This window comes from Orcinus orca, chromosome 5 (assembly GCF_937001465.1).
Source record: "Orcinus orca chromosome 5, mOrcOrc1.1, whole genome shotgun sequence".
NCBI classification, from domain to species: Eukaryota; Metazoa; Chordata; class Mammalia; order Artiodactyla; family Delphinidae; genus Orcinus; species Orcinus orca.
The window spans coordinates 5,710,457-5,735,169 of record NC_064563.1 but is presented as its reverse complement, the minus strand read 5'-3'; the positions used below and the strand labels follow the sequence as shown (position 1 = coordinate 5,735,169).

The 24,713-nt window shown below is 40.0% G+C and overlaps 1 protein-coding gene across 11 annotated transcripts in view; it reads left to right on the top strand.

The window, feature by feature from the left end:
- The window catches only part of UBE2E2 (ubiquitin conjugating enzyme E2 E2), a 369,862-nt gene that overhangs the window by 3,514 nt on the left and 341,635 nt on the right, over positions 1-24,713 (top strand). For all 11 annotated transcript variants that reach the window (XR_004484369.2, XM_049710133.1, XM_033431975.2 and 8 more), the window contains exons 2-3: positions 2,331-2,514; positions 10,532-10,582. Coding sequence is in view for 10 of the 11 variants with exons in the window: in XM_049710133.1 (XP_049566090.1) it covers positions 2,339-2,514; positions 10,532-10,582 (227 nt within the window). In the remaining variant the exon portion in view is untranslated. The remainder of the gene's footprint in view (positions 1-2,330; positions 2,515-10,531; positions 10,583-24,713) is intronic.

Genomic DNA, 24,713 nt, shown 5'->3' with positions numbered 1-24,713 from the left:
GAAAAGCAGTCAGGGTTCCCTGTGTGTTTCAGAGCTGCATGGAGGAGGGGGCCGTTGAGGGTGAGAGGGTGGTGGTGCTGTGTTTGCGTGTTGTCTTATTGAAGACGTTCAGGAATTTCTGTTGACTCTTCACCCCCTGTACTTCCTGATTCCTCCGTTCTCTTGCAGTGCTTTTTGGTTTGTGTTACCATACGAATTTCAACCACTTAAAGGTCTGTATTAGGAAATCACTTTGATTTAGAGCAAGCTACAAGTTAAATCTTTGGTGATGATGAGTTTTAATCATTGTCAGCTAGCTATACATTTGGACCGATTATAGTAATAAAAAACAGTGCTTTATTTGAGGTGTCCTTCTTTTACGTATTGATTCTTATTCTCGATCTATCAAATACAGTTTTATTTCAAGTCCTGATTTGGTTGAGAGTAACCTAGTATCTTTTTCAAAAGGAATTTGTCCCATTTATCTGTGATTCTTAAAGGTATATTTTGTGTTGTTAATGTCACTTCTTTTTTTTTTAAAATTAATTAATTAATTTGGCTGTGTTGGGTCTTCGTTTCTGTGTGAGGGCTTTCTCTAGTTGCGCCGAGCGGGGGCCACTCTTCATCGTGGTGCGCGGGCCTCTCACTGTCGTGGCCTCTCTTGTTGCGGAGCACAAGCTCCAGACGCGCAGGCTCAGTAGTTGTGGCTCACGGGCTCTACAGCGCAGGCTCAGTAGTTGTGGCGCATGGGCTTAGTTGCTCCGCGGCATGTGGGATCTTCCCAGACCAGGGCTCAAACCCGTGTCCGCTGCATCGGCAGGCGGACTCTCAACCACTGCGCCACCAGGGAAGCCCCTAATGTCACTTCTTAAAGGTAGTTTTGTTTTTTAAGGAAGAGGTACCTCAGAAGGTAGCTGCACCATCTCAAGTGGTTATGAGGTGACAGTAACATCGTTGAGAGTCTGGGTGTGGGTTTTGTCAGTTTGGGTTTGGACTTGTCAGTAAACTCTAACCTAGCAGGGTCACAAGGGATGTATTCATGGTGCTCAAACTCAGAAATTGATTATGATAGAATGACAGTTGTGAAGAGGACTGGCACTTTTTTGGTGTTATCTAGGTTATAACAACTTACAGTACCTGTGTACCAAGGTATTGAGGAAATTGAGTTGGTAATCAGAGTTCTTGTGGAGCATGAACTCAGGGCACAGGGAATTTGAAAGCCTTGAGGGATATTTCATCCAGACTTGGGTGGGGGGGGGAAGAACCCTTCATTGTTTCCATAAAGCCTTCATCTCCTGTGAAACGTGGTTGCTTGGTATATTGTTGGATCAGCGCTGGCACTGTGATACGGCTCAGTTTTTATCTAGAGTCATGGAGGCCTCTGTGTTCTTCTGTTATCACAAAGGTTACTTCAAACAATTGACTGGTTTAGAGGATTTTAACCTTAGCCCAGCCCGGAGGATGTATTCATGTGATATTGGTGCGAAAGTGTGCCCCATTCCTCTGTTCTTGCGGTTGTTTTTACTAACCTCTGTTACAGCCCTTAGCAAGTTGGCTTACCCACTGGATCAGATTTCTCATGCTTGTGGGACCAAAGGGCCTAGCACAGTGCCTGGTGGGCAGTAGGCCCTCAGGTGTTTTTGGTTAACAGATTTATTGCCGTGTAATTCACATACTGTAAAATTCACTCTTTGAAAATGTGTAACTCAGTGGTTTTTAGAATATTTAGAGTTGTACAACATCACCATTATCTAATTTAAGAACGTTTCATCACCCCAAAGGGAAACTTTGCACCTATTAGCAGCCCTTTCCCATTCTTGCCTCACTCCCAGCCCCTGGCAGTCGCTTACTGACTTTTCTGTCTTTGTGGATTTACCTCCTCTGGACGTTTCGTATAAATGGAATCATGCAGTTTGTGGTCCTTTGTGACTGGCTTCTTTCACTCAGCATAATGTTTTCAAGGTTCATCCCTGTTGTAACATGTAGATGCCATACTTCATTCCTTTATGTGGCTGAGTAATAGTCCATCGTTTGGATATACCACACTTGGTTTATCTGTTCGTCAGTTAGTGGACATTTGAGTTGTTTCCTCTTTTTGGTTCTATGAATAATGTTGCTGTGAGCATTTTGTGTATATATTTTGTATGTTTTCATTTCCCTCCTCAGTACACTTTGAATGGATGAAAGAAAAGTTTTGGCAACTCCCAAAGCTGTTTTGTAAAGTGACCAAGTCATTCATTTTATAGTGAGCTTTCCTTGGTTCCTCTAAGATTCACTGTCTCTCTCTTCTTGAGGTACCTTACTGCAGTCCTCCCACAACTGAATAAATGATTTTTAACTCTCTAATCCAGGATCTAAAATGTCCACTGAGGCACAAAGAGTTGATGACAGTCCAAGCACGAGTGGAGGAAGTTCTGATGGAGACCAACGTGAAAGTGTCCAGCAAGAGCCAGAAAGAGAGCAAGTTCAGCCCAAGAAAAAGGAGGGAAAAATATCCAGCAAAACAGCTGCTAAATTGTCAACTAGTGCTAAAAGGTACCTCAATTATTGTAACCTCTTTGGTTTTCGTATCGATTTATCATCTTAAGTTCTATCTTTCTCTTGCATTTAGTCATTTATCTGGGATGTGGACCATGAAGTTCATGGACTTTTCTTTCTTCTTCAAGATTACTTCTTTTTCATGGTTTTAACTGTATGCAATATGAACTTTTTGGTATTCAAAGTCAGTTAAACAGCGTGGCACATTTATAAAGTACATATACATAGTGTGTGTGTGTGTGTGTGCGCGCGTGTGTGTGCGTGTGTGTGTTTATGTATTGTTAGGTGAGTATGTATAGGAAAATGCATGTAAAAGTGTGATGATTTGATTTATGGTTCCTTGACCATTAATATTTTATTCTGTTCAGTAGCAGAGAATAAAGAGTGGGAGTCCATTGAAATAGTTATTGGATGGTACTGTATTTCCTGCTACTCCCTGTTAGTAAAGTGAGAAATGCAGGAGTTTAGTAAATGCATCTTGGTTTCATCATATTAGGCAGTGGTTCAGTCTCGATACAGATTTTCTTTTTCTCCAGAGAATAGCTAGATCTGGAAGGAAGATATTTGAGTGATTCCCTATTGCCACATCAATTGCTTATGATGATTGGCATGTCATTGGACTCAGCAGGCAAATCTGCTCTAATATTGTTACGTTACAGAATATCTCTTGGTAAATAATTTAAAGGTGAATTGAATTTAGTAGAATCTTGCCTGGTCCTGTGATGTACTGTTCTTGTTTTAATACCTTTCTTATATCAAATAGGAAGTGTAAAGAAAAGCAGTCTAAATTTTAGGCATAGTGGAATGTCTGAATGTTGAATGGTAGCTTTATACTTTACTCGGTAGTATGAATTAGGGGGAACCCATCCCAAAGATTATAAACCACGTGGGCTAGTGGACCTTGTTTCTCTCTGGCCTAGTCAGTCCACAGGGTTGGGAAGAACCTTCTCAGGCCCCTGGCAGGACGTGACTTTCTAGGGAGAGGTGTTGGAGTGATGGTGCGCGGTGAGCTGCCTGCTCCAAGGGACTAGGGTACTCAGTTTCCCTTTTCCAGACGTGTGCTGCTGATCCCTGACCTCTGTTGAAAGAGCTGTGTGACAGTCAGGTAGCCTTGAACTTTAAACCTTCGAGCCTCTCTATACGCGAATATGCCAGCATGGGGAAAGGGTTCAGTTTGTTTCTGCTGTCACACCACAAATCCAGGAGGCCTCAGCTGGTGGACCTGGTGGCAACACAAAATGCCCTGCTGTGGAGAAGTGCGGGTGGAATTAGAGCGGATAAGGAAGGTGGGGATGGAGAAAATAGGGCGTTTAGATGAAGGAAAGGAGGTGGGTGTGGGTGGGTAGGAGGTACTCAAGTACAGATTGTGGCCCATGTAAATGGAGAAACACTAATCAGTCAGTGTCTGATTGGCTCATAATAGCAGTTGGTATTACTGCACTGCTGAGAGTAAGAAGGGTCTTTTGAGTTGCTTCCTGGCTGAAAAAAATCCCTCCATTGACAGATATATTCTTGTGAATCTGTGGTTTTCAAACTGTGATTGATGACCTTCCTCTAGACGGTCTCTGGGTGGTTTACGGGACAGTGTCTGAAGTGACTTAGTCATTTACTATTTGTTTTAAATAAAAAAAATGCTGCTTCACTGCTAATTTTTTAAGCAAAAAAACCCCCAAAAAACCCAACACAAAAAACTCAATTCTTCCCTTTTCCTTTTCCCCAATTTAGTTGATAGTGAAGTTAATTTTGTTCCCCCCACCATCTCTGCTTAAGTTCTAACAACTGAGGAAAACATTGGGACTCATGAGCGCAGGGACTTAACATCTTTAATTCACCACAGTGCCTAATGTAATAGGGTCACGATAGTTTTTTACTGGCTGCCTTAGATCTTGAGTTTGTTGTAAGAGTTGGATCTTCTGTGGAGATTAGAGTCCCAGTACTAATGTGTTCAGAAGATCCAAGTTAGAGGCAGTTTCAAAATAAAATTCTAACTTGTTGTTATTGATAAATGATTTTTATTCAGATGAGACGTCTTTTCCAAATAGTGTCCTTTTGTGAGCCAGAGTTAATCATCTGGATCCGGGTTTGATTCTAGGTTCTGGCATTTAGTCTCTCTGTGATATTAGATGCATAGTTTAACATTTCTAAACCTCAGCTTTATCTTCTGTAAAATGGGGATAATAACGGTCCCGTCCTCACAGCCAGTTAAAGTCTACAGTGATATTTCTCCAAGTCCATTTGATAAACTTTAGGAAAATGAGGTATATGTTAAACTCTGAGGACTTAACGCTGTTTGTTAAACTAGAAAAACTCAGATTTTTATAGTAACTCAAGAAAAGTACTTTGCACATAGATGTTCAATTGCATAAAATGTGCTATAATTGTAGAATTAATAATTAGGTGTAGAAACATGTTTTCTTGAAAAAAAATTTCAGTTTTCAGGTATTACAGAAAAGTAATGTTGGATACAGAAAATATTAAATGGGAAATTTATTTATTTACTTATTTGGCCGTGCTCCACGGCTTGTGGGATCTTAGTTCCCTGACCAGCGATAGAACCTGGGCCCCAGCACTGAAAGTGCAGAATCCTAACCACTGGACCGCCAGGGAATTCCTGGGAATTTTATTTAAACTATGGTAAAAATTAATTTCTGTCTTCTTCAGAGTTAAGAGGGAGATTTTAGTTACTTCTTTGATGCATTTTTGCTCCTCTTTGGCTTGAATTTGTTTCTTAAAAAATTGGCATGCTCTTATCACGGTCTGTTCTCTCGATAACGTCTGTATCACTCTTGGTATATTTGCTATACCTCTAATTATATTTGTTTTGTATATATATATTTGTCTCATTTGTAGTTGGACTATGCCTGAAGTAACAAATTTTGATGATTTCATTAAATGGACTAGTCAATTCAATAAAACATCTATTTTGAGCTCTTCATTGAATTGACTGTACTGTCAATGTGAATTTTTAAAAATATTTATTTATCTATTTACTTATTTGGTTGCACCGGGTCTTAGTTTCGGCAGGTGGGCTCCTTGGTTGCGGCTCACGGCCTTCTTAGTTGTGGCATGCGAACTCTTGGTTGCGGTATGCATGTGGGATCTAGTTCCCTGACCAGGGATGGAACCCGGGCCCCCTGCATTGGGAGCTCCGAGTCTTAACCACTGCGCCACCAGGGAAGTCCCTGTAAATGTGAATTTTAAATCACATTTATTGCATGCTACCTTTGTTCAGAGTGGACACTGTGATTTTACTGGATACAATATAATACTGTCCTAGGGATGATACTTAGCTTTAGACTCTAAATTTTTGTTAGGTTGAAAGGTTGATTTCAGTGTACATGTATTCCAATGTGAACTTTTATTATATGGGCTCATCTAAGTTTGTTTTCCACATAAGAATGAAGTAATACTCTTTATAGATAATCTTTCATAATTATTGTATTTTCTTGATTCTGAATGTGCATTTAAAAACTTTTTAACGTTCCTGAAATCAGGATGCATCTTACAGTTGATGCGCACAATCATTAATTTAGGGTGTCTTAAAAATCAGTGGTCTTTTGGATTCACAGGTGCGTGGTGTGTATCACCATTCAGAATTAAACTCTAGGTTTATTACTTGCAATGGCTCTGTGTTTTCTGGGTTAATTCAGAGACTACTTTGAGATTTAAAAAATTTTAGTAATTAGTTGCATGATGTTTTCTTCTTGAGAATGAATTCATTTTGGAAGGTTTTGAGGAATGCAGACGGTAGGGGAATATAGAAAGTCATCTAAGTGGATGAAGGTTTTTTAAAATAATAACTGTTAAGCAAACACCTTTGCGAATCCCCATGTCATATATTCATGTCCTGCTTGGCCCTGAGTAAGTTACTGAATTTTCTTTAGCCTAAAATATGTTTGTGTTTTAAACATGTCAGTACCTATACACGGCTTCATTTTTCTGAACCATAAGTCCAATATGTTGGTGTTAAAATGAATGTTTCATATTGCCTCCATTTTTGTCGTTTTGGTGCCGTTTTCTTCAGTCAAGGCTGAATGAATCATGATTGTGGCCCCTGTCCTCCACTCCCCTTTCTTTCTAGCAGATGACAGTCACGTGCAATACTCTTACCATTCCTGGAACATTTAAGGTATTGGGTGAAGTCTTACAAGCTGAAATTTAGTCTGCATTTTGCTTCTGACTTGACTCCGTAGCCATGTGCAGTCACTGACTTCTGTATCATAACGACTAAGGAAGTGGCACTGCCGGACAGAAATTCGAGTTAGGCAATTGTCTAGTTGATTTATGTCTCAAGAAAGGATTTTGTCTTAAAAGTTCTGATAAGAGAGAGGAGAGGTCTTTTTGTTTATTTGACTTAGCAAGATAATTGCTTGTCTTTTCACCTTACCAGTGTACAGTTACTAACCTTAGTTTCCTAAATGGGGACTGATAAAACGGTAATACTTAGAAAATTCTGTGAGATTTATTTAATTCACTTTTAATAGCCTAAGATCATCATGTAAAAGGTACACGGTAAGTGTGAATTATTGATACTTTTTCATTTTTCGTCACCCTAAGGGACAGTGCCTGAAATAGCTGCCTTCCTTACCCCGCGTGTCAAGACTGAGAAACTTAATACATACCATGATTACAACTTTTGAGATAGAATTGAATTGCTGTTATTGAAAACAGCAGGACGTCTTGCAACCGTTTAAATAGCAATTCTTCATATAATCTTTTCTGTCAGGAGAAATACAGCCATTCTTTGGTAGCAGTGGCTCCCAATATATTATAGTATATTGACTCACTGCGCAGAATTGTCAGGTTTATCAATTGCAAGTTTATAAATTGCTTTTTGTATTGAATAATTAGATTTAGAATTATAGATATCTGGAGGGGTTTCAAGTTCCATTATAGAATTATGTGACAAAATTATGACATCAATTTTTTAAACCAAAAGGGACAGTGTAAGTATAAAGCAAGATGAGTTATTTGAAGATCCCAAAGAAGTTCTTTTATGTTAAAAATAGTTTTCTTTGACAGTTTAAGCATACTCTTTTGAATGCCTGTTCTTTTGGTCCTCTTATTTTAAAAACGAAAGTATAGGGCTTCCCTGGTGGCGCAGTGGTTGAGAGTCCACCTGCGGAGGCAGGGGACACAGGTTCGTGCCCCGGTCCGGGAAGATCCCACATGCCGCGGAGCGGCTGGGCCCGTGAGCCATGGCCGCTGAGCCTGCGCGTCCGGAGCCTGTGCTCCGCAACGGGAGAGGCCACAACAGTGAGAGCCCTGCGTACCGCAGAATAAAATAAAATAAAATAAAGAATAAAAACGAAAGTATATATATGTGTATACACACACACATATAGGTATGTGCGTGTATATATATATATATATGTATATATCAGAATCACTTTACGGTGCACTTGAAACTAACACAATATTGTAAATCAACTGTACTTAAATAGAAAAATTTTATGAAAGTTATTCATGTTTCTGGCAACAGATTAAACAGCACAGAGACATTTTTAATGAAAAGCAACAGTTTTCTGTTGAAACACTCTCCCTGTTGCGTTCCTTTAGCTGTCTCTGGTTTGTCCTGCTTCTGGTTTTCTGCACAACCGTAAATCTTATGCATATACCTGCTTGTTGAATTGTTAACTTAAATAATATCTTTTGTCTCCTTGCTATGAAATTTGAGGATGTAGCTTGTTCACCTGCTTTCTTTTTTTTCCCTCCTCCCGGTTAATGATAGTTATATTTAAAAGAAAGAGTATTGGTTGTCTTTCTAAACTAAATAATATAGTTAAGCCACTATTTCTTTTTCCCTCACATTTCAACAGTATTCCTTGGTTCCCTAGTTTGTAAAATGGGGATATTAGTACCTTTTTTCTTCTTTCCATCTACTCACAGCCCCCCATCCACTTTTTGTTGGTTTCTATTAGCTACACCCAATTTCACATCTTCAAGGTTAGTAACGTTTTCATTGTGTAGTGCAACTACAACCTGTCTTCTGTGCTTTATCTGTAAGTAAAAGGCCAATAAACTGTCTGTACATTTACCTAAATATTTAGTGCCACACCAAACACGGTGTTAGGATTAGATTTCCTCTAAGTCCAATGTTACGATCTCAGGGCTCCCCAGTGAGTCATAGCATGTAGGTGAAATAGGTCAAATCTTTCTGTTTTACGCCTTAATATCTTGTACATGATTAAAATTATTTTACGTTTGAGTTTCCTTCCTGTTCGATCTACGGTTTTCTTAGGCAGAAAATGTAATCTCTTCTGGGATTTCTGACTGTCTTTCTCCCCGCTCCCTGAATAGTAGGTCTTTTTTAATCTTTCTGTACTCCGCAGTCCCCTCTTGACCATCTCAACCTGTTTGATCTACACCCATCTGCTTTGTCTTCCAGAAATACACTGAAATTTCTCCTCCTCTGGTGACCACCCCCTTCTCTTTGCTGTTTATTCCTTTTTGCATTTTCTGTATCTCCACCTGCTCCCCCCCCCATTACCATGGGGTCCTGAAGGAGCGGGAGGTGAATGTGTGTGTTCTCAGTTTGCTGTCTTTAACCTGGACTTACCCATTTTGTTTTCAAGTGCCTGTTTTATTTATATTTTTGTGTGAAATCTACGAAGGGTGGTCTCCTGTATCAGATCTTTGAGATTTCTCTTATTTAATTCTGGGCCATATGTACGTTAAATGCATATAAACACATCACAGAGTCCATATTAGAAGGAAATCATATGTTCTAACGATAAGAGGTCATGGAATTTGTCCTAGTTAGAACCTCTTCATTTTATAGGAGAGAAAATTGAGGCCTAAAGAGAGGGAGCAGGTGTGAGCAGTCTTTTTGCCCAAGAGTCCTCAATTAATGGGATAGCAGAATTAATAGTTTTTTTGGCTTTAAATTTGTTAGGCTTGCTCTACTTCATAATGCCTCCCCAACCCTGAGTCACATGGCTTAGAGAAGTGACCGTTACATCTGGACCATGCGCTTCATTTGGGAGGTTGGTGGCAGTCCTTCTGGGGGATTTGCACCAATTCTGAGCTTCCGTTGGTTGTCTTGGAAAAGGCACAGAATGAAACTGTTTGAGAATAAATGTCTTTGTTAAAATTCTTATTTTTTTATGGTGCTTTTAGTCACCTGTCATTACCAGAGGAGCAGGCATCCAGCAGTTAGTGAATCTCATATTTTAAAACCAAGGCAGAGGAGAAGAAATGGTTTTGAGAATTTAAAAAAATTAGGCTTAACAAAGCCTACTTTTAATAATACATGAATGATAGAAGGTTGCTAAGTATACTCTTACAAAACAGTGTAGCACTGTTAGCCTTTGTATATGTATAGGGGGTTAGGTGCAGTTAAAAATAAAAGGTGAAAATAACTCATGAGGGCAAAAACACGTTTTTAAAATAAAAGTTCTTCCCCCCCCCCACCTTTGCACAAAGCTCATGCAGTTACATTAAAATGAAGGCATTCTAGTAAGGCTTATTGAAACTTGAAAGCCTCAACTTGCTCCAACCTAGAGGCTTCAGGGAATAATACCACTTATACTTTGATAGCGGTTTTGGGTGTTAGAATGAGATCTTGATAATCCTTTCTTTACCAGTTGATTGGCTCAGTCAGGATGCTTGGATTCAACTTAATATGATCATTTTTCCATCCTATATGGGATGTTCTAGTACAGATCAGAAGTTGGAATGATCCATAAATAGTGTGGCAAACGTTTCCAATTTAAACTAGAAATTTTGCTTAGTGTTAGCAGTGGCTTAACGAAGTTTTCATTGAACTTGTAGTGTTGCTAACACAGGCTGCAAGCACCGATGGTGGCCAGTCTCATTACTCTTTGTAGGAGCATTGTCAAAACTGTGGCAGAAATTACTACTTTGTTGGTATTGTATATGATGATTTATACGGTATTAGTATTTCAAATTAAAAGCATACAAACGGGCAAGACTAGTGTAAAAGTATAATTTTAATGAAATATTAAAAGAGTGAAGACATTTTAATGTAACTTTCTTTGTCTTTATTTTGAAGAATTCAGAAGGAACTTGCAGAAATTACGTTGGACCCGCCTCCCAACTGTAGGTAAGTACTTACGGATTTTTATTTTTTTGTATCTTTTGCGGAAGAGGTAATTGAACTGTTGGTCTGATGCGCAACTATTGTTGTTGTAGCCTGATTGGTTAGTAAAAACATCACTGTGGTTTGGACTTTAATGATTGTGGAAGACAGTGGTGGTGGTTGTCTGTGCAGAAATGGGATATTCCGCAAGTATGTTTGCAGTGGTAGAGTGGCGTCACCAAAAAACAGAGTAACGCAATAAAAATAAGGTAGTGAAATTATAGGGTAACAAATACAGTCACCTTTTAGTGAAAGAGGCGTGAGGGTTTTAAATGACTTCTTCAATGGTGCAATAACAGCGTGGCTAAAATATTTGCTATTTGGTAATTATTCAATTGTTATCCTGTTGGAAATTGATTTTTAAAAGTGCTGGAACATTAAACAGTGTTCTTCATGGTTTACATTACTTCTTGTCGTCATGGCTTGTGACTGAGTCAGAACGGGTGATTGGAGGCAGGTTGAATTTAAAACGCTCTCTCCTTTATGACCACATACCCTCAACTTTCTGGTCTGAGTTTACTTATAGGAAGTTAACGTGCTTGCCCAGAAATGATTAATGACGTGCAGGTACGTAGTGGAAAGAGGAGAGAAACTATCTCCCACCTTAAACAGTATCTTGCATCTGGTGCCGTAGTTGCAAGATGGCTGTTTGGCGGTTTTAAGACAATTCTTTCTGTTTTGATGTGAACTCAGTGTTGAAACCAGGCCAGTGTGGAGTTTTTGTCGTTTAAATTGGTGGTGGTGTGCATCAGAGGTGAGAGGGCAGGTTTCCAATATTGAGTGCGTTGTTGGGTGTGATTTCTGATTTCACTGATTTTGTTTTTATATGAAAGCAAAGACAGCAACTATGGTTGTTAGTGAAAGTGAAAGTTTTGCAGATGGCTCTGTGGCTAGTTGACAGCTATTTTGTGTAGGAAAAATTCTAATAAGACTTAAAGTTTGTGGTGAATTTAATATGGTTCTTTACATGAGAGTTATATATAGTATATAAACTTGCAATAATAACATTCGAAGAAAGTTTCACTCAGCTAGAACAAATGATTCTTTGTTAGGAAAAACTGTTTAATAGTAAGACTTTTTTTGTCACACTTAAGACTATGTTACATCAAAGCTGTTTCAGATGACAGATCATTGTTTAGGCTTTGGTGGCCAATTTGCGTAAGTGGATTGATTTGTGGAAAAACTTCAGTTTGAATTAAACTAAAATCCCTTGTTTCTTATGATAATATTTGTTTTAATGGTTTGAATCTTTTTTTTAATAAACTGTGTTTTACCTCATATATTATTTTTGTTACCTTTTTACAAACAACTGAACTGGTAAATATGTGAACTTAGTTTATACACTTATTTGCTTAAATTTTGACAACAGATTCTTGGCAAAATAAACTAATTGTTTTGATGAGCTTGTTTAAGGCTCACTTTTGATAAATGAAATCCACATATAACATGTGATGATTAGACTGTTTGCAACTTTACTATCATATATTATTTTCTAATGCATTAGTCTAATTTAGCCTTGACTTACTACAAATAATAATTTAACTTAGATTAAACCGATATATTGTAAACATGCATGAAAACTGGAGAGTCTGTGAAAGGAATTACATAATGGTTATTATTACTTAAATAAACTTAAATAATTGAACCATAGTTCTATTTAATGTAAAAAAGGAAAAGCTTAACTATGGTGTCATCTGAAATTTGGGGATTTACTTTTTCATTGAGCCTTAGTTAAAGTATCATTACTGGTTATGTAAGCAAAATATATGTAATAGTTTTACATTTAAAAATGTAGATGTCACACATAATAAGCCCCTCAGACAATCTCAGGAAAGGCACCTACTTAGTTTTATTTTCCCCCCATTTTTATTGAGATATTGACATAGAACATTGTAGGAAAGATACCTTGTTTGGTTGATTTGCTGGCTTTGGGAAATTTGCAATGAAATCCTTTTAACCACGTGCAGGTTGGGTAACTAAATTTGCTTCAGAAGCAAGGACTATCGGTGAAGTGTCTTTAGCTCCTTTTATTGACCCCCAAATAGTTGATTGGACTGATCATGCAGACGCTAAGATCATGCCCACCTTCATGTTTGTGGTGCTCCCCCTGGCAAAGGATCTGCTGTGCTGGGGCTGGCTGGGAAGTGGTGATTACCCCCAGGTTCCCTGCGTGCTTGCGCCGCTTCACTTAGACGTTCACGTGCTTGTATTAAGCGGATTGCTGTGGCGTTTGGAGTTTGGGTGTCAAATATTTGATTGTGGTTTATAGTAAATCTTCCCATCTATATTTCAATGAGAATGTAGTCACTATCTTCAGAAAGAGAAGGTAGAACAGTTTTGGTTGGGCATGTTTTTGGCACAAGGTTAACAGTGCTTTTGTGGTTGATTTTTTAAAAGTGCTGTGCTGTCTTCATGTGTGTCCTACTGACTGTAATGAATTAGTTTATAGAAGTGTAGTAATTAAAGCCATCTGCCTGATAGAGTCAGAATCCCCGGTCGCCTAAGTATTCCCTTTTGTTACACTTCCTGGGACACGTGCCTCTCACAGCCCTGCTTTTTGGTGGCTTGGGTACTTGTTAACTCACTGTCGCAGGTAAAGATAACGTGTGGGGAAGCATCGGTGTGTTCAGGCAATCCGAATGGAGAAGGATTTTATCTGTTAGCTGTCTCGGTGAGGGTGGGTGTGTGTCACCCACTTGGAGTGTGGTTTATTCTTATTTTCTGGAACTTAAGAGGCTAGTACAGCCCAGTTCTGTGTGTATGTCAGGTTAGAGATGGGACTTCTGAGTCTCAGTGCATCTCTTATGTGATGTCCGGGTAAGCAATTCTTGGATTTGTATTGCAGGAACTAGCATGTGTTTATCCTCTACTGCAGTATTGTTTAAGTTTTTTTTTTTTTTTTTTTCAGGTTTTGAACAAACTTAATCTTTTAAAAGAGCATGCACATAACACTTTGACAATAAGTTACATTATTTCTTCTTATAGGAAACACCTGCCTATACATTTTTTGGTTTTCTTTTCACATTTTTTTTAATTGTCTTTGAGGTAAAAATGCAATAATACTGGTTTTTTTTTTTAGGCTGCGTAAAATTAATTCTTTTTTTATATTATAATATTAGAATTAATGTTTAACAACAAAACTATGATATATCTAAGAAAACAGTTTGTGTTCATAAAATCATAAGGTCTGTAGGGCTGTGGGCATAGAAAATTGTACATAATTTGTGTGAAATTTGGTTATATACGTAGAGTAGTCTCTGTAAATAGTAGAATGTATTTTGCTTAGTCTTATGTTTTTTTAAATAAATGCATTTATTTTTTGGCTGCGTTGGGTCTTTGTTCCTGCACTCTGGCTTTCTCTAGCTGCGGCGAGTGGGGGCTACTCTTCATTGCGGTGCACAGGCTTCTCATTGCGGTGGCTTCTCTTGTTGCGGAGTACGGGCTCTAGGCACACAGGCTTCAGTAGTTGTGGCACACGGGCTCAGTAGTTGTGGCGCATGGCCTTAGTTACTCCGTGGTATGTGGGATCTTTCCAGACCAGGGCTCAAACCTGTGTCCCCTGCATTGGCAGGCGGATTCTTAACCACTGCGCCACCAGGGAAATCCTTACTCTCATTTATGATTGGTATCGTAATTGACCCATGACATTTGCAGGGGCTCTCTCCTGAGACCGCTGCAGATCCATAAATGTTTTGGTGCCGCCAGCTGAGTTGGAGGTGCTGGGCTGTTGGCTAGAGTTGCTCACGACCTCAGTGCCCTGCACACCAGCTTAGCTTGTAGATGACTAAGTTGTGACTTTCAGGACTCTTCACAGTTGTCAGAAACACAGATTTTAAATCTGTAAATGTGTTAGTGTTTTCATTTATATTTCCCTGAGGTTAGTGGAAAACTGGCAGCTAGCTAGAAAAATTTCTGCATTAAAATTTCTGTCATCCTAAGGATAACCTGTTTCTCTTTATTGCAGAGAAAAGCTAAGTTCAAATTCTGTTATGATCTGATACTGCCCAAGTTTATATTAGCTCTATGAGCATGGAGCTGACAGAGATCCTTATTACTTCTTGCAAGTAGAGACTGTGGTAAAATGATCCGTTTGGATTTGACTTTTGATTTACTAATTGAGCAAATAAAAGGAGGAGATACTAAAAAAGAGGATGTAATTCAGTTATATTAGCAGTTTTTACTCTTATTGTTATGTTTCAATTATCTACTCACTGAACACAGGCTCTGCTTTATTTTTTAATTGTAACAGCTTTATTGAGATGTGTAATTTACAGTATAAAATCCAGTGGCTTTTAGTGTCTTCGCAGTCTTACCTCCGTCCCAATTGGTTTCACATTTTGGCCGCCCCAGAAGGATAACACGGCACCTTTTAGCAATCACCCCTTTCCCAGTCCCTCTCAATTTTGCCACCACCCAGCCCTAGGCAACCATCAGTCTCCTCTCTGTCACCATAGATTTGCCGTCTGGACATTTCATATACACGGAATCATACAGTATGTGGCCTTTTGTGACTGGCTTCTTTCAAGAAGCATCATGTTTTCAAGGTTCATCCATGTTGTAGTGCCATCGGTACTTCATTTATGTCTTTGAATAATATTCCATTGTGAGGCTATACTACATTTTATCTGTTCATCGGCTGATGGATGTTTGGACTGTTTCCACTTTTTGGTTATTGTGAATAATGCTGCTCTGAACATTTGTGTACAGGGTTTTGTGTGGACATTTTTGTTCATTTCTCTTGGATATATACCCAGGAGTAGAATTGCTGGGTCATATAGTGACTGTGTTTAACCCTTTGGGGAACTGCCAGACTGTATTCCAGAGTGGCTGCACCATTTTACCTTCCTCCCAGCAGTGTATCAAAGTTCCAGTTTCTCCATAGCCTCAGCAGTTGTTACTTTCTGTCTTTTAACGATAGCCATCCTAGCAGGTGTGAAGTAGTATGTCATTGTGGTTTTGATTTGCATTATTCTGTTGAATGATGATGATGATGACCATCTTTTCATATGCTTATAGGACATTTTTATATCTTCTTTGGAGAAATGTCTATTCAAATTCTTTGACCATTTTTAAGTTGAGTTTTGTCTTTTTGTTGCTGAGTTGTGTTATTTATTTTGAATACAGGTCTCGTATCAGATATATGGTTTGCAAATATTTTCTTTCATTCTGTGGATAGTGTTTTCACTTCCTTGATAGTTACTTTTGAAGCATAAAAGTTTTAAGTTTTGATGAAGTCCAACTTACCTACTTCTTCTTTTGTTACTTTGCGCGTTTGGCGTCATTTCTATGAAATCATTGCCTAATCCAAGACTAAGAAGATTTACGCCTACAGTTTTCTAGTAAGAGTTTTTTTTTAGTTTTAGCTTTTATATTTTGATCTCTGATCCATTTTGTATATGGTGTGAGGTAGAGGTCCAGCTTCATTGTTTTCCTTGTGGATATCCCAGTTATCCCTGCACCATTGCTACAAAGACCATTTTCCCCATTGAATTGGCTTCATATCCTTTTTGAAAAATCAATGGATCGTATATGTGAAGCTTTATTTCTGAACTCTCAATTTCATTCCATTGATCTGTGTCTATCTGTCCTTCTGCCAGTACCTCAGTCTTGATGTAGTAAGTTTTGAATCAGAAACTGTAAGTCGTCTCATTTACTTTTCATTGTTTTAACTCATTAGTTAAGGCATTGCTAGAATAGAGGAGGCCATGACTAGACATAAACCTTACCACTGTCTCACCTTCCTGTTGATGAGAGCCACTTAATAGAGGAAAATGTATTTTCCAGATCCTAGTAACTGAAACAGTATGTAGGAAAACTGTGTGTATGGGTTAGCATTTTTCAAAACTATATTACAGAACAGGAAAGCATTGAGGTAGAAATTGGGGTTAGTGTCTATTTAGGTGTGATCTCTACAAAGAGCCAGCAATGTGAAAATCTAATTATTGTCACTAATTATTTTTCTTTTTTTGGTTACTATAGTAATATTTATGTAGCATTTCGTAGCTTTTAAAGGATTTTCATATATGATGCAGTTTAGTCTTTTCTGTGAGGCCCCTGGGATTAAATAATTTGCCCAGGGTTGCACAACTAGAAATGATTGATTTGGATTTGAACCCAGGTTTTCTGATCTTTCATCCTTTATTTTCCAACATGTGTGAGTAGATAGAGAAATACATTAAAAATTACATTTGTGGCTAGCTATTTGTGCTTCAGTTAAGGGGAAAAAAAAAGAAAAAAATCAACATGTGAGGCAATCCAAAGTATCATTTATACTGTGCTTGATTTATATTTCTGAATTCCATAAAACAATATTTAGTTGGAACATTTTGAAAAGTAATTCTGTGAGTGTAGTGATTTCTATAACATTCCCTCGTGTGTGTGTTTGTATGTTCGTGTTATGTTATTATTACCGGCACTGGTCCAGGTAAAGGATTTCTTTACATTTGACAGTTCCTAGTTCGGGGTCTTCACTTTTAATGCCAAATTGTTTTTCCCTGTTACTCAGCCTGATTCTAGGTCATGTTCCCCTACGTTTCAGTATTTACTGAGGGCTTAATATTAGATCTGTGTTAGGACAAGTGTAGTCTGCAAGAAGATATGCAGATGCAGTTCCTAATCCTACAGAGCTGGTTACAACTAATTGAGAGATAAGACATAAAATGCTTAAAGAACCAAGACCAGCAAAATGATGGTACTGTTGGCAGGAACTGCCAATATCTATGGGCTCTGCAAATCTTAAAATTGATCATGCTTCCCTTCTTTACTTTGGTTGCCCTGAAACTGTGAGCCTTATTTATTCTTCAATTTTAGTATTTAACTACATTTTGTGTAGAAACCTCAACTCTGGTTGTATTTTATTTTCTTACTCTTTTTTTCCACCTTATATCTTCTCTTCATTTTATACTTTTCTACCACATACATTTTTTTAAAGCCATCTCAGACTCCTGGAGCAAGGAAGATTATTAGTAAATAAATAGTACGAATAACTGAAAAGTGATGTAAATGTGTATTGGTTAGCAGAACGCTGCAGTGCGTCTTTTTTTTTTTTTTTTTGCGTTACGCGGGCCTCTCACTGTTGTGGCCTCTCCCGTTGCGGAGCACAGGCTCCGGACGCTCAGGCTCAGCGGCCATGGCTCACGGGCCCAGCCGCTCCGCGGCATGTGGGATCTTCCCGGACCGGGGCACGAACCCGCGTCCCCTGCATCAGCAGGTGGACGGACTCTCAACCACTGTGCCACCAGGGAAGCCTGAGAGCTCTTTCTTTAATCTCTATATTTCAAATCTTAGTATTCATTTGAGGTTCAGTGTACCTATGAGTGAATAAATACAGTTGCTTATACTAGAAAGCTGACGTCTGTTGAATGCTGCCAGTGTTTGAGGCCATGTACTGCCTGCTGTAATTAACCAGCATTATCTCACTTAATTGTCATAACTCTCCATGAGGTAGATACTAGTTTTAGACAGTATTTTATAGGTGGGAAGATGGGCTCAGACAGGTTAAATGACTTGTTCAAGGTCACACAGCCAGTAAGTGGCACAACTAGGATTTCAGCCTTGGTGTTTCTGACGTTAAGAGACCAAGGGTTTTGGGTCTTTGCTGTGCTGTCTTCCGTTTGCAAGATAGACATGGGTGAATCAATCTAGAACAGCACTGCCCCATAGAACTTTCTCTTATGATGGAAGTGCTCTGTATCTGTCATCCAGTGCAGTGGCTGTTTAGCACTTGAAAGGTGGCTAATCCAACTGAGTAAATTAATTTCTAATTTTACTTAATTTAAATTTAGGTAATCGTATATGACCAGTGACTACTGTGTCACATAGTTACAGTCCTAGAAAAATAAACACTTCTCAAGCTTAAATTTATGCTTAACTTTAATTTCAGGTAATATTAAGCTAGAAGGTCATTTTGACCTTTTTAAGGGTGCTTGTAGCTATGTATTCATTTGTCTTCCCCCTCCCTTCCTACCGACCACCACTATAGTCTAATAGCCAGGGACCCCTAACTAACTTACTTTTTAGAGCATTACACATAGTGCCCTTAATTAAGTAAAGGACCCTTGTAAATATTAATATTATAAAGTATTGGTTAAATATTTAATTTTAAATTTTTAACAAAATGAAAGCGGTATTGAAAGCATTGTTTTAATTTATTTTTAGTAAGTATTTATTTATTTATGGCTGTGCTGGGTCTTAGTTGTGGCATGCAGCCTTCTTAGTTGCGGCATGCATGTGGTGTCTCGTTCCCCGACCAGGGATTGAACCCGGGCCCCATGCATTGGGAGCACAGAGTCTTACCCACTGGACCACCAGGGAAGTTCCTGAAAGCATTCCCTTTAGATAGACTCGTAGGATATTGAAGCAGGAAACCTTATGGTCTGGCACTTTCTCCAGCCCAGAGAGAAGGCAGCGCTTCTCCAAGGAAGTACAGTTTCATGACAAAGCCGGGTCCAGCATTCAGCTCTGATAGGTCAGTGTGTTGCTTATTGCATTGACAGAATGGATATGTTTTATACACTTAGAAAATCTAGATACAATTAACTTTGTGTCCACCTAGAGGGGTGGGATAGGGAGCGTGGGAGGGAGATGCAAGAGGGAGGAGATATGGGGATATATGTACATGTATAGCTGATTCACTTTGTTATAAAGCAGAAACTAACACACCATTGTAAAGCAATTATACTCCAATAAAGATGTTAAAAAAAATATGAACCTCAAAAAAAAAAAAATAAACAAGGAGACTTGGGAATTCCTATCCATGATCACAGAGTACATTTGAAAGGAGTTGGAGTTACCTTGTCTAGTGGAGTGGGGGGTCATCGTAGCTGTGTTTAACTGTTTTCAGAGCCATCAAATGGGAGAGAGAGTCATCCGATTCTGCGTGGTTTCAGGGTGTAGAGCGAGCAGTGCTGTGTTAAACTAGAAGGAAACTATTTTCTTCTTGATAAAAAGGCTCCGTCTTCATTCAGAGCTGTCCCGAGAAATAATGGACGGCTTCAGGAGGTAGTTAGTGTGTGCCCTGTCTCTGGAGGGATTGAAAATGACCCTGTTTGCTCATTTCAGAGGGATTTTCAGGTGTCAGATGCAAGGTAGTACTAGGATGGTATTTCCCAGCTGCTGGACTCCAGACGGATGAAGTATAATTTATCAGCTTTGTCTTCCTCATCATGGATTGTGACTCATTTTTTCTCTCTCCTTTGCCTTCTTGGAGCCTGTGGCATGTAATTTGTATAGTTTATTGGCCTGGCTATTTTATTTAAAACAGCCAGTTTATTTGTTGTCAGTTCCATATATGAATTAGTACGTGAGGCTTTTATTTCCTTTTCTATTTATAACTTTCAAATTTATAAGAAAAGGATGATACATCAAGAACATGTGGAAATAAGAGCCTGTTGTGGGGTTTCGAGACATTAACTAATATGCAGTAATTTCATCGGCCCCAGATTATGACATGTTATTTCATAAACTCCACTTATATGACTTAGTGAAGAAATAAAAATTTTAGTGTTATTCAAATGCCAGTATAAATTGACAATCATCTAATGCAAATCTTTTGAATATTCATTTGGCCAGTAAACATACCTTCAAGTCTATCAAACTATGTAACACACTGTTTGGAATTCTCATGGTTTCCTCCTCCTCCCTTTGGTCCTGGAAAAAATGTTTGCATCCTTAGAAATTGAGTAAACGTTAATGAAGAAAATTTATATTTTATTTGGTATGTGTTTTTTCTGACATAATTTTTCCATGAACTAAACATCTTAGAATTAAAAGAGAATTCAGACTTTCAAAGATTTCAAATGACAGACCATACTAAAGAAACTACCGCTGCTCTTTATACGTTGATGTGGACTGCTGTTTTATTTATGATCTTATTAAGTGATATTTATTTTAAAAGTTTTGTCCAATCTTGTGGAAAGATGGCTGTCACGTCTGTAGGCTGGGGCAAAATTCTGTGGCCTAATGTGTGGGAGCAGAATGTTCTGAGACCTGCATACAAGTGATGAACTGGAAGAAGGTGACATTCAACGCAAGTGCTGGAGGGAAACCCTTTCCTGCAGCCAGGGCAGAGTTTCTGAAGAGTGGCAGCACTGCTTATTGCCTTAGGCAGTGGACATTCTGGCGTTAGGCTCAAGCTAGCAGGCAGTGCAGCCCAACACGTGCAGTCTTTGGATTCCAGGTGTCCAGGGGGTGAGGAAGGGGGTCTGCAGCAGGGGGACTAGGGCTAGCCTGACCCTGCTGGGGCAGGGACAGTGGTCTAGAATCTGAGAAAGTAGAATAAGGGTTTGGGAGTCAGGCCTTCTTAACTAAGGTAGGGTGGGATTGGCTAGGAGGACTCTCTCAGTTCTTTCTGTGTTGCCTGTCATATTCTGCAGTGTAAGAGAAAGTATTTGTCTTCTTAGCCAAGCCCTCATGTATCACAGCTTGGTTCATAAATGATATGGAACAGTGTTATGATACTGCTTTCAAACAACTGGGATTTGAGGTGGGGGAAAGGAAGGACAAATTTTAAGAGGGGGCAAAGAAATTAAATTTACAGTCCTGTTGCATTGGTGTCAAATCCTTTAGAAATTTTTAGAGTTCATAGAATAGATACATTGAAACAAAACCTTGTGCATTTTGCTTTAAATTTGAGTTAGGTATAAGGCACTTTTTGCACTACTTAAGCGGCCTGGACTATCTCTAAGTGGCTTTAGTTATTGCAGTACCAAAAGAACCTCATTATAAGTTAGCTTTGCCTAAAAGGTAAAATGAACCCCAAAGATAACGTTAGAAGAAGCCTCCAGTATTTGTGTAGCAGACCTAGTCCGTTCTTAATTATATGCATTAATGGGAAATTAATAACTTCCTATGTTATATAAGGTGAAACATATTTAAAAACCATGGAATATGAATTATAGATAGTATCTGAATAATATAACGGACCAAGTGTTTTAGGTAATTAATAAATGTAGGGTAGTCTCCCCAAATATGTAAATATAGGTGATAAAACGTTCAGTAAGTATTTATCAAGATGATCATATGGTAGCTATCTAAAATTCTTTCTCCTTCTCCAAATTATGTGCGGGCCAGATGTGTCCAACTTTCAAGCAGGGAAAAACTGTTAACAGTTCTTCCAGTTTTTGAGCTCACCAGAGGTGTGGGGTAGTGGGTTGGCTGCTGACAGAGAAATCGAGTTGTGCATGGTTTCTGACGTCATCATTCTCCATACTTGAAACATTTGGTCATTCCCCTGCTTGCCATCATTTTAGGAAGTTAGGGGTTTGGACTGGGACATGATGAAATTGAGTGCAGCTTTGTCATTAGCCAGCAGGGGACTCCTGACTGTGGATTTTGGAGATGGTAAATTTCGGTTGAGCAGATTTTCCCTCTTCTGTGTGGAAGGTAGTCAGAGATGGATGTTCAGTTGGACACATGCGTGTAAATGCACCCCGTGACCTTCAGCTCCTCCGTGGTCAGGCCCATCAGCTAGGGATCCAGCTGGGGAGTTTTGACTGATCTGCGAAGTGGAGAGTATATTTGAGTAAGCACACGTGTCTAGGTAGGAGATCAGGCAGGCTTACATGGATATTTATGTGCTTACAACATTACCTTTATAACATAGGCATAGTCAAGGACTGTTGGGATTGATGCCCTGTAGTCTGCTGGAGGCTTGGGAAGGAGGGGGCCTACTGACATACTGATCCCTATGGCTTAGGATAAGCGTCTCAGTTTCTAAGTGCTTATTGGACTCTGGGTAGGAGAGAGCAGAAATGCATTTTGCCACATTGTTGAGGAGTAAGAATTTGTCAGAGGGATAAGAATAACCATCATGTTTGATAAAGCAGCTGGTCAGAGATTACTAGGGAAGCCTTTGAATAGGCTCAGGATGGTATTGGGGTCTGAGGAACAGCAAAATAAAATTACATTTTTGAGTAAGAATGTGTAAGGTGCTGTTGTATTGAGAAAATAACTATTACTAGGTTAAGTGAACAATAAAATAAGCTGAGTAGGGTGTATTTTGAGATTAATATTGGTAGTCGTTTAACACTAAACAAATGTTTCCTGGGAGCCTGTTGTGTGGTCAGCACTGCTCTGGGTCTTGGGATGCAATTACAAACGAGACAGTGGGTCTCCAGCCCCTGCGGCGCTTACGCTTCAGCTGAGGTCAGACTGGGATAAGAATCCGAAACTACCTCACGGGGAGGGGGCAGTGAGCAGATAAAACACTTGCGATGAAGACGACAAACGGGATGAATTTTAGAGTGGGGACCTATTTGTACTTTGGGTTTGGAAGGCTTTTCTAAGGAGGTGACCTCGAAACTGAGCGCCCCGTGGAGCAGAGGCGTGGAGGCCCCCCGGCTGTCGAAAGTCACCTGTGCTGAGAGTCCAAAGCGTGCGGAGGCGTGGTGTTTGAGCTGGGAGGGGTCCGGTGTGCCTGGGTTCAGGGGACCGTGGAGCTTGCCTGGGGCTGCTGTGTCACAAGGTCAAGTGCAGGGTGAGGCCAGGCCGGGTCGAGCAGGGTTTGGGTTTCATGCAGATTGAACTGACTGCGGGCTGGAGGGGCGTGGAGGCTGCGAGAGGATGGTATTCTGGATGAGGGTGGCGGCAGCGGAGAGGGAAGGAGGGTAAAGTGAGGTGTGTATCTCGAAGGAGAATTGACAGGGCTTGCTGCTGGATGGATGGCAGAGCTGGGGGGATGTTACAGGAAAGGGAGCAGTCAGGTTGGGTTTGGGTCTGGTGGGGAAAGGGTGCTGCCTGTTCTTGGATGGGGAAGGTTTGCGGAGGGAAGCGGATCAGCAGTCCTGTTGGACTGTGTCAGCTGGGGAATGTCTGCGAGACATCCAAACGGAGATGTGAGACAGGCAGCTGAGCATGAGTTGGAGTCACGGAGAGCTGGAAATATCAAGAGAGGTGTCGTAATCAAGATATTTAAGTCCACAGGAATCGATGCGTTTCTGTATGGAAAGGGTATGGGAGAGGAAGCGGACCCAGGACGAGGCCCGCTGAAAGCATAGCATCTGGAGATGGGTAAAGGAGAAGGGGCCGTGAAGGAGGCCTAAGGAGCTGGCCCTCCAGGGAGCGGGGGAAGCCAGCAGAGAGGGTTCTCTGAAGCCAAGAAGGAAGGGCAGAGCACTCAGTCCTTGGTGAGCGGGTCTGAAATTGATCATGAATGAAATTTTTAAGTGAATGAAAAGTGGAGTAAGGTCATAATTCCTCTCCCCACCAGGAAAGCAGTAAGTGAATAAAGACTATCAAGCCACACTGAGATTTCAAGAGTAATTTATTGTGTAATTTTTCAAGATTATTCATATGACCTATTCAACCAGACTCCATAGCTGGGCTCAAGAGGGCTCAAGCACGATACTGCCCACGGGAATGTTGGCCAGTCAGGCTCAGGGGCCAGCTGAATTAGGAACGCTTTTGAGAACTCGCAGCCTGGCTGTGACCACAGACTGACCACAGCCGGCTGCGCGTGTGTCGTTATTTATTGCCTTGCTTCTCACTAGAGAAGAAGTCAATGCTGACTGCATGTCAGTTTGTGTGCATCTGCTTCCCGTTCTCTTGGAACACACAGCCGAGTGCTCTTCACTTCTGTCACTGAGAGAGAGCTGTCAGGGATGTAGTACTTGGAGAACAGCAAAGGCTGCTTTTAGAGCCAGGGTTGGCTCAGGTGTACTTGCGGACATTTCCTGTGGGTGTGTGGCTTGCCTGTCTCTCTGTCACCGTTCCTGCCTGTGTCCGTGTGTGAAGAGGCCAAATAGCAATAGCAGAGCCAGAAAGCCTTTCCCTACACAGGTGCATAAGCATAGCCTTCTCTCCATGTCTTCCATCTGGGCTTCAAGGTCTAGCTCAGATGTCACCTTTGTTCTATGATTTTCTCTGCTCTTAGCGTACCCACAGCACATGTTCCTTTGGGTTAGAGAGGCATGTTTCTTGCATAGAGACTGCCTAGGTTTTCTATATTTAACCTCTTGGTCTAGTTATACAACTTCTCTGTGCCTCAGTTCCCTTACCTGTAAAGTCCCATGAGTTTGTGTGACGATTATGTGAGTTAGCGTATGTAAAGGACTGAAGGGTAGTGCCTGCCACATAGGGCTCCATAACTGTTCGTCGT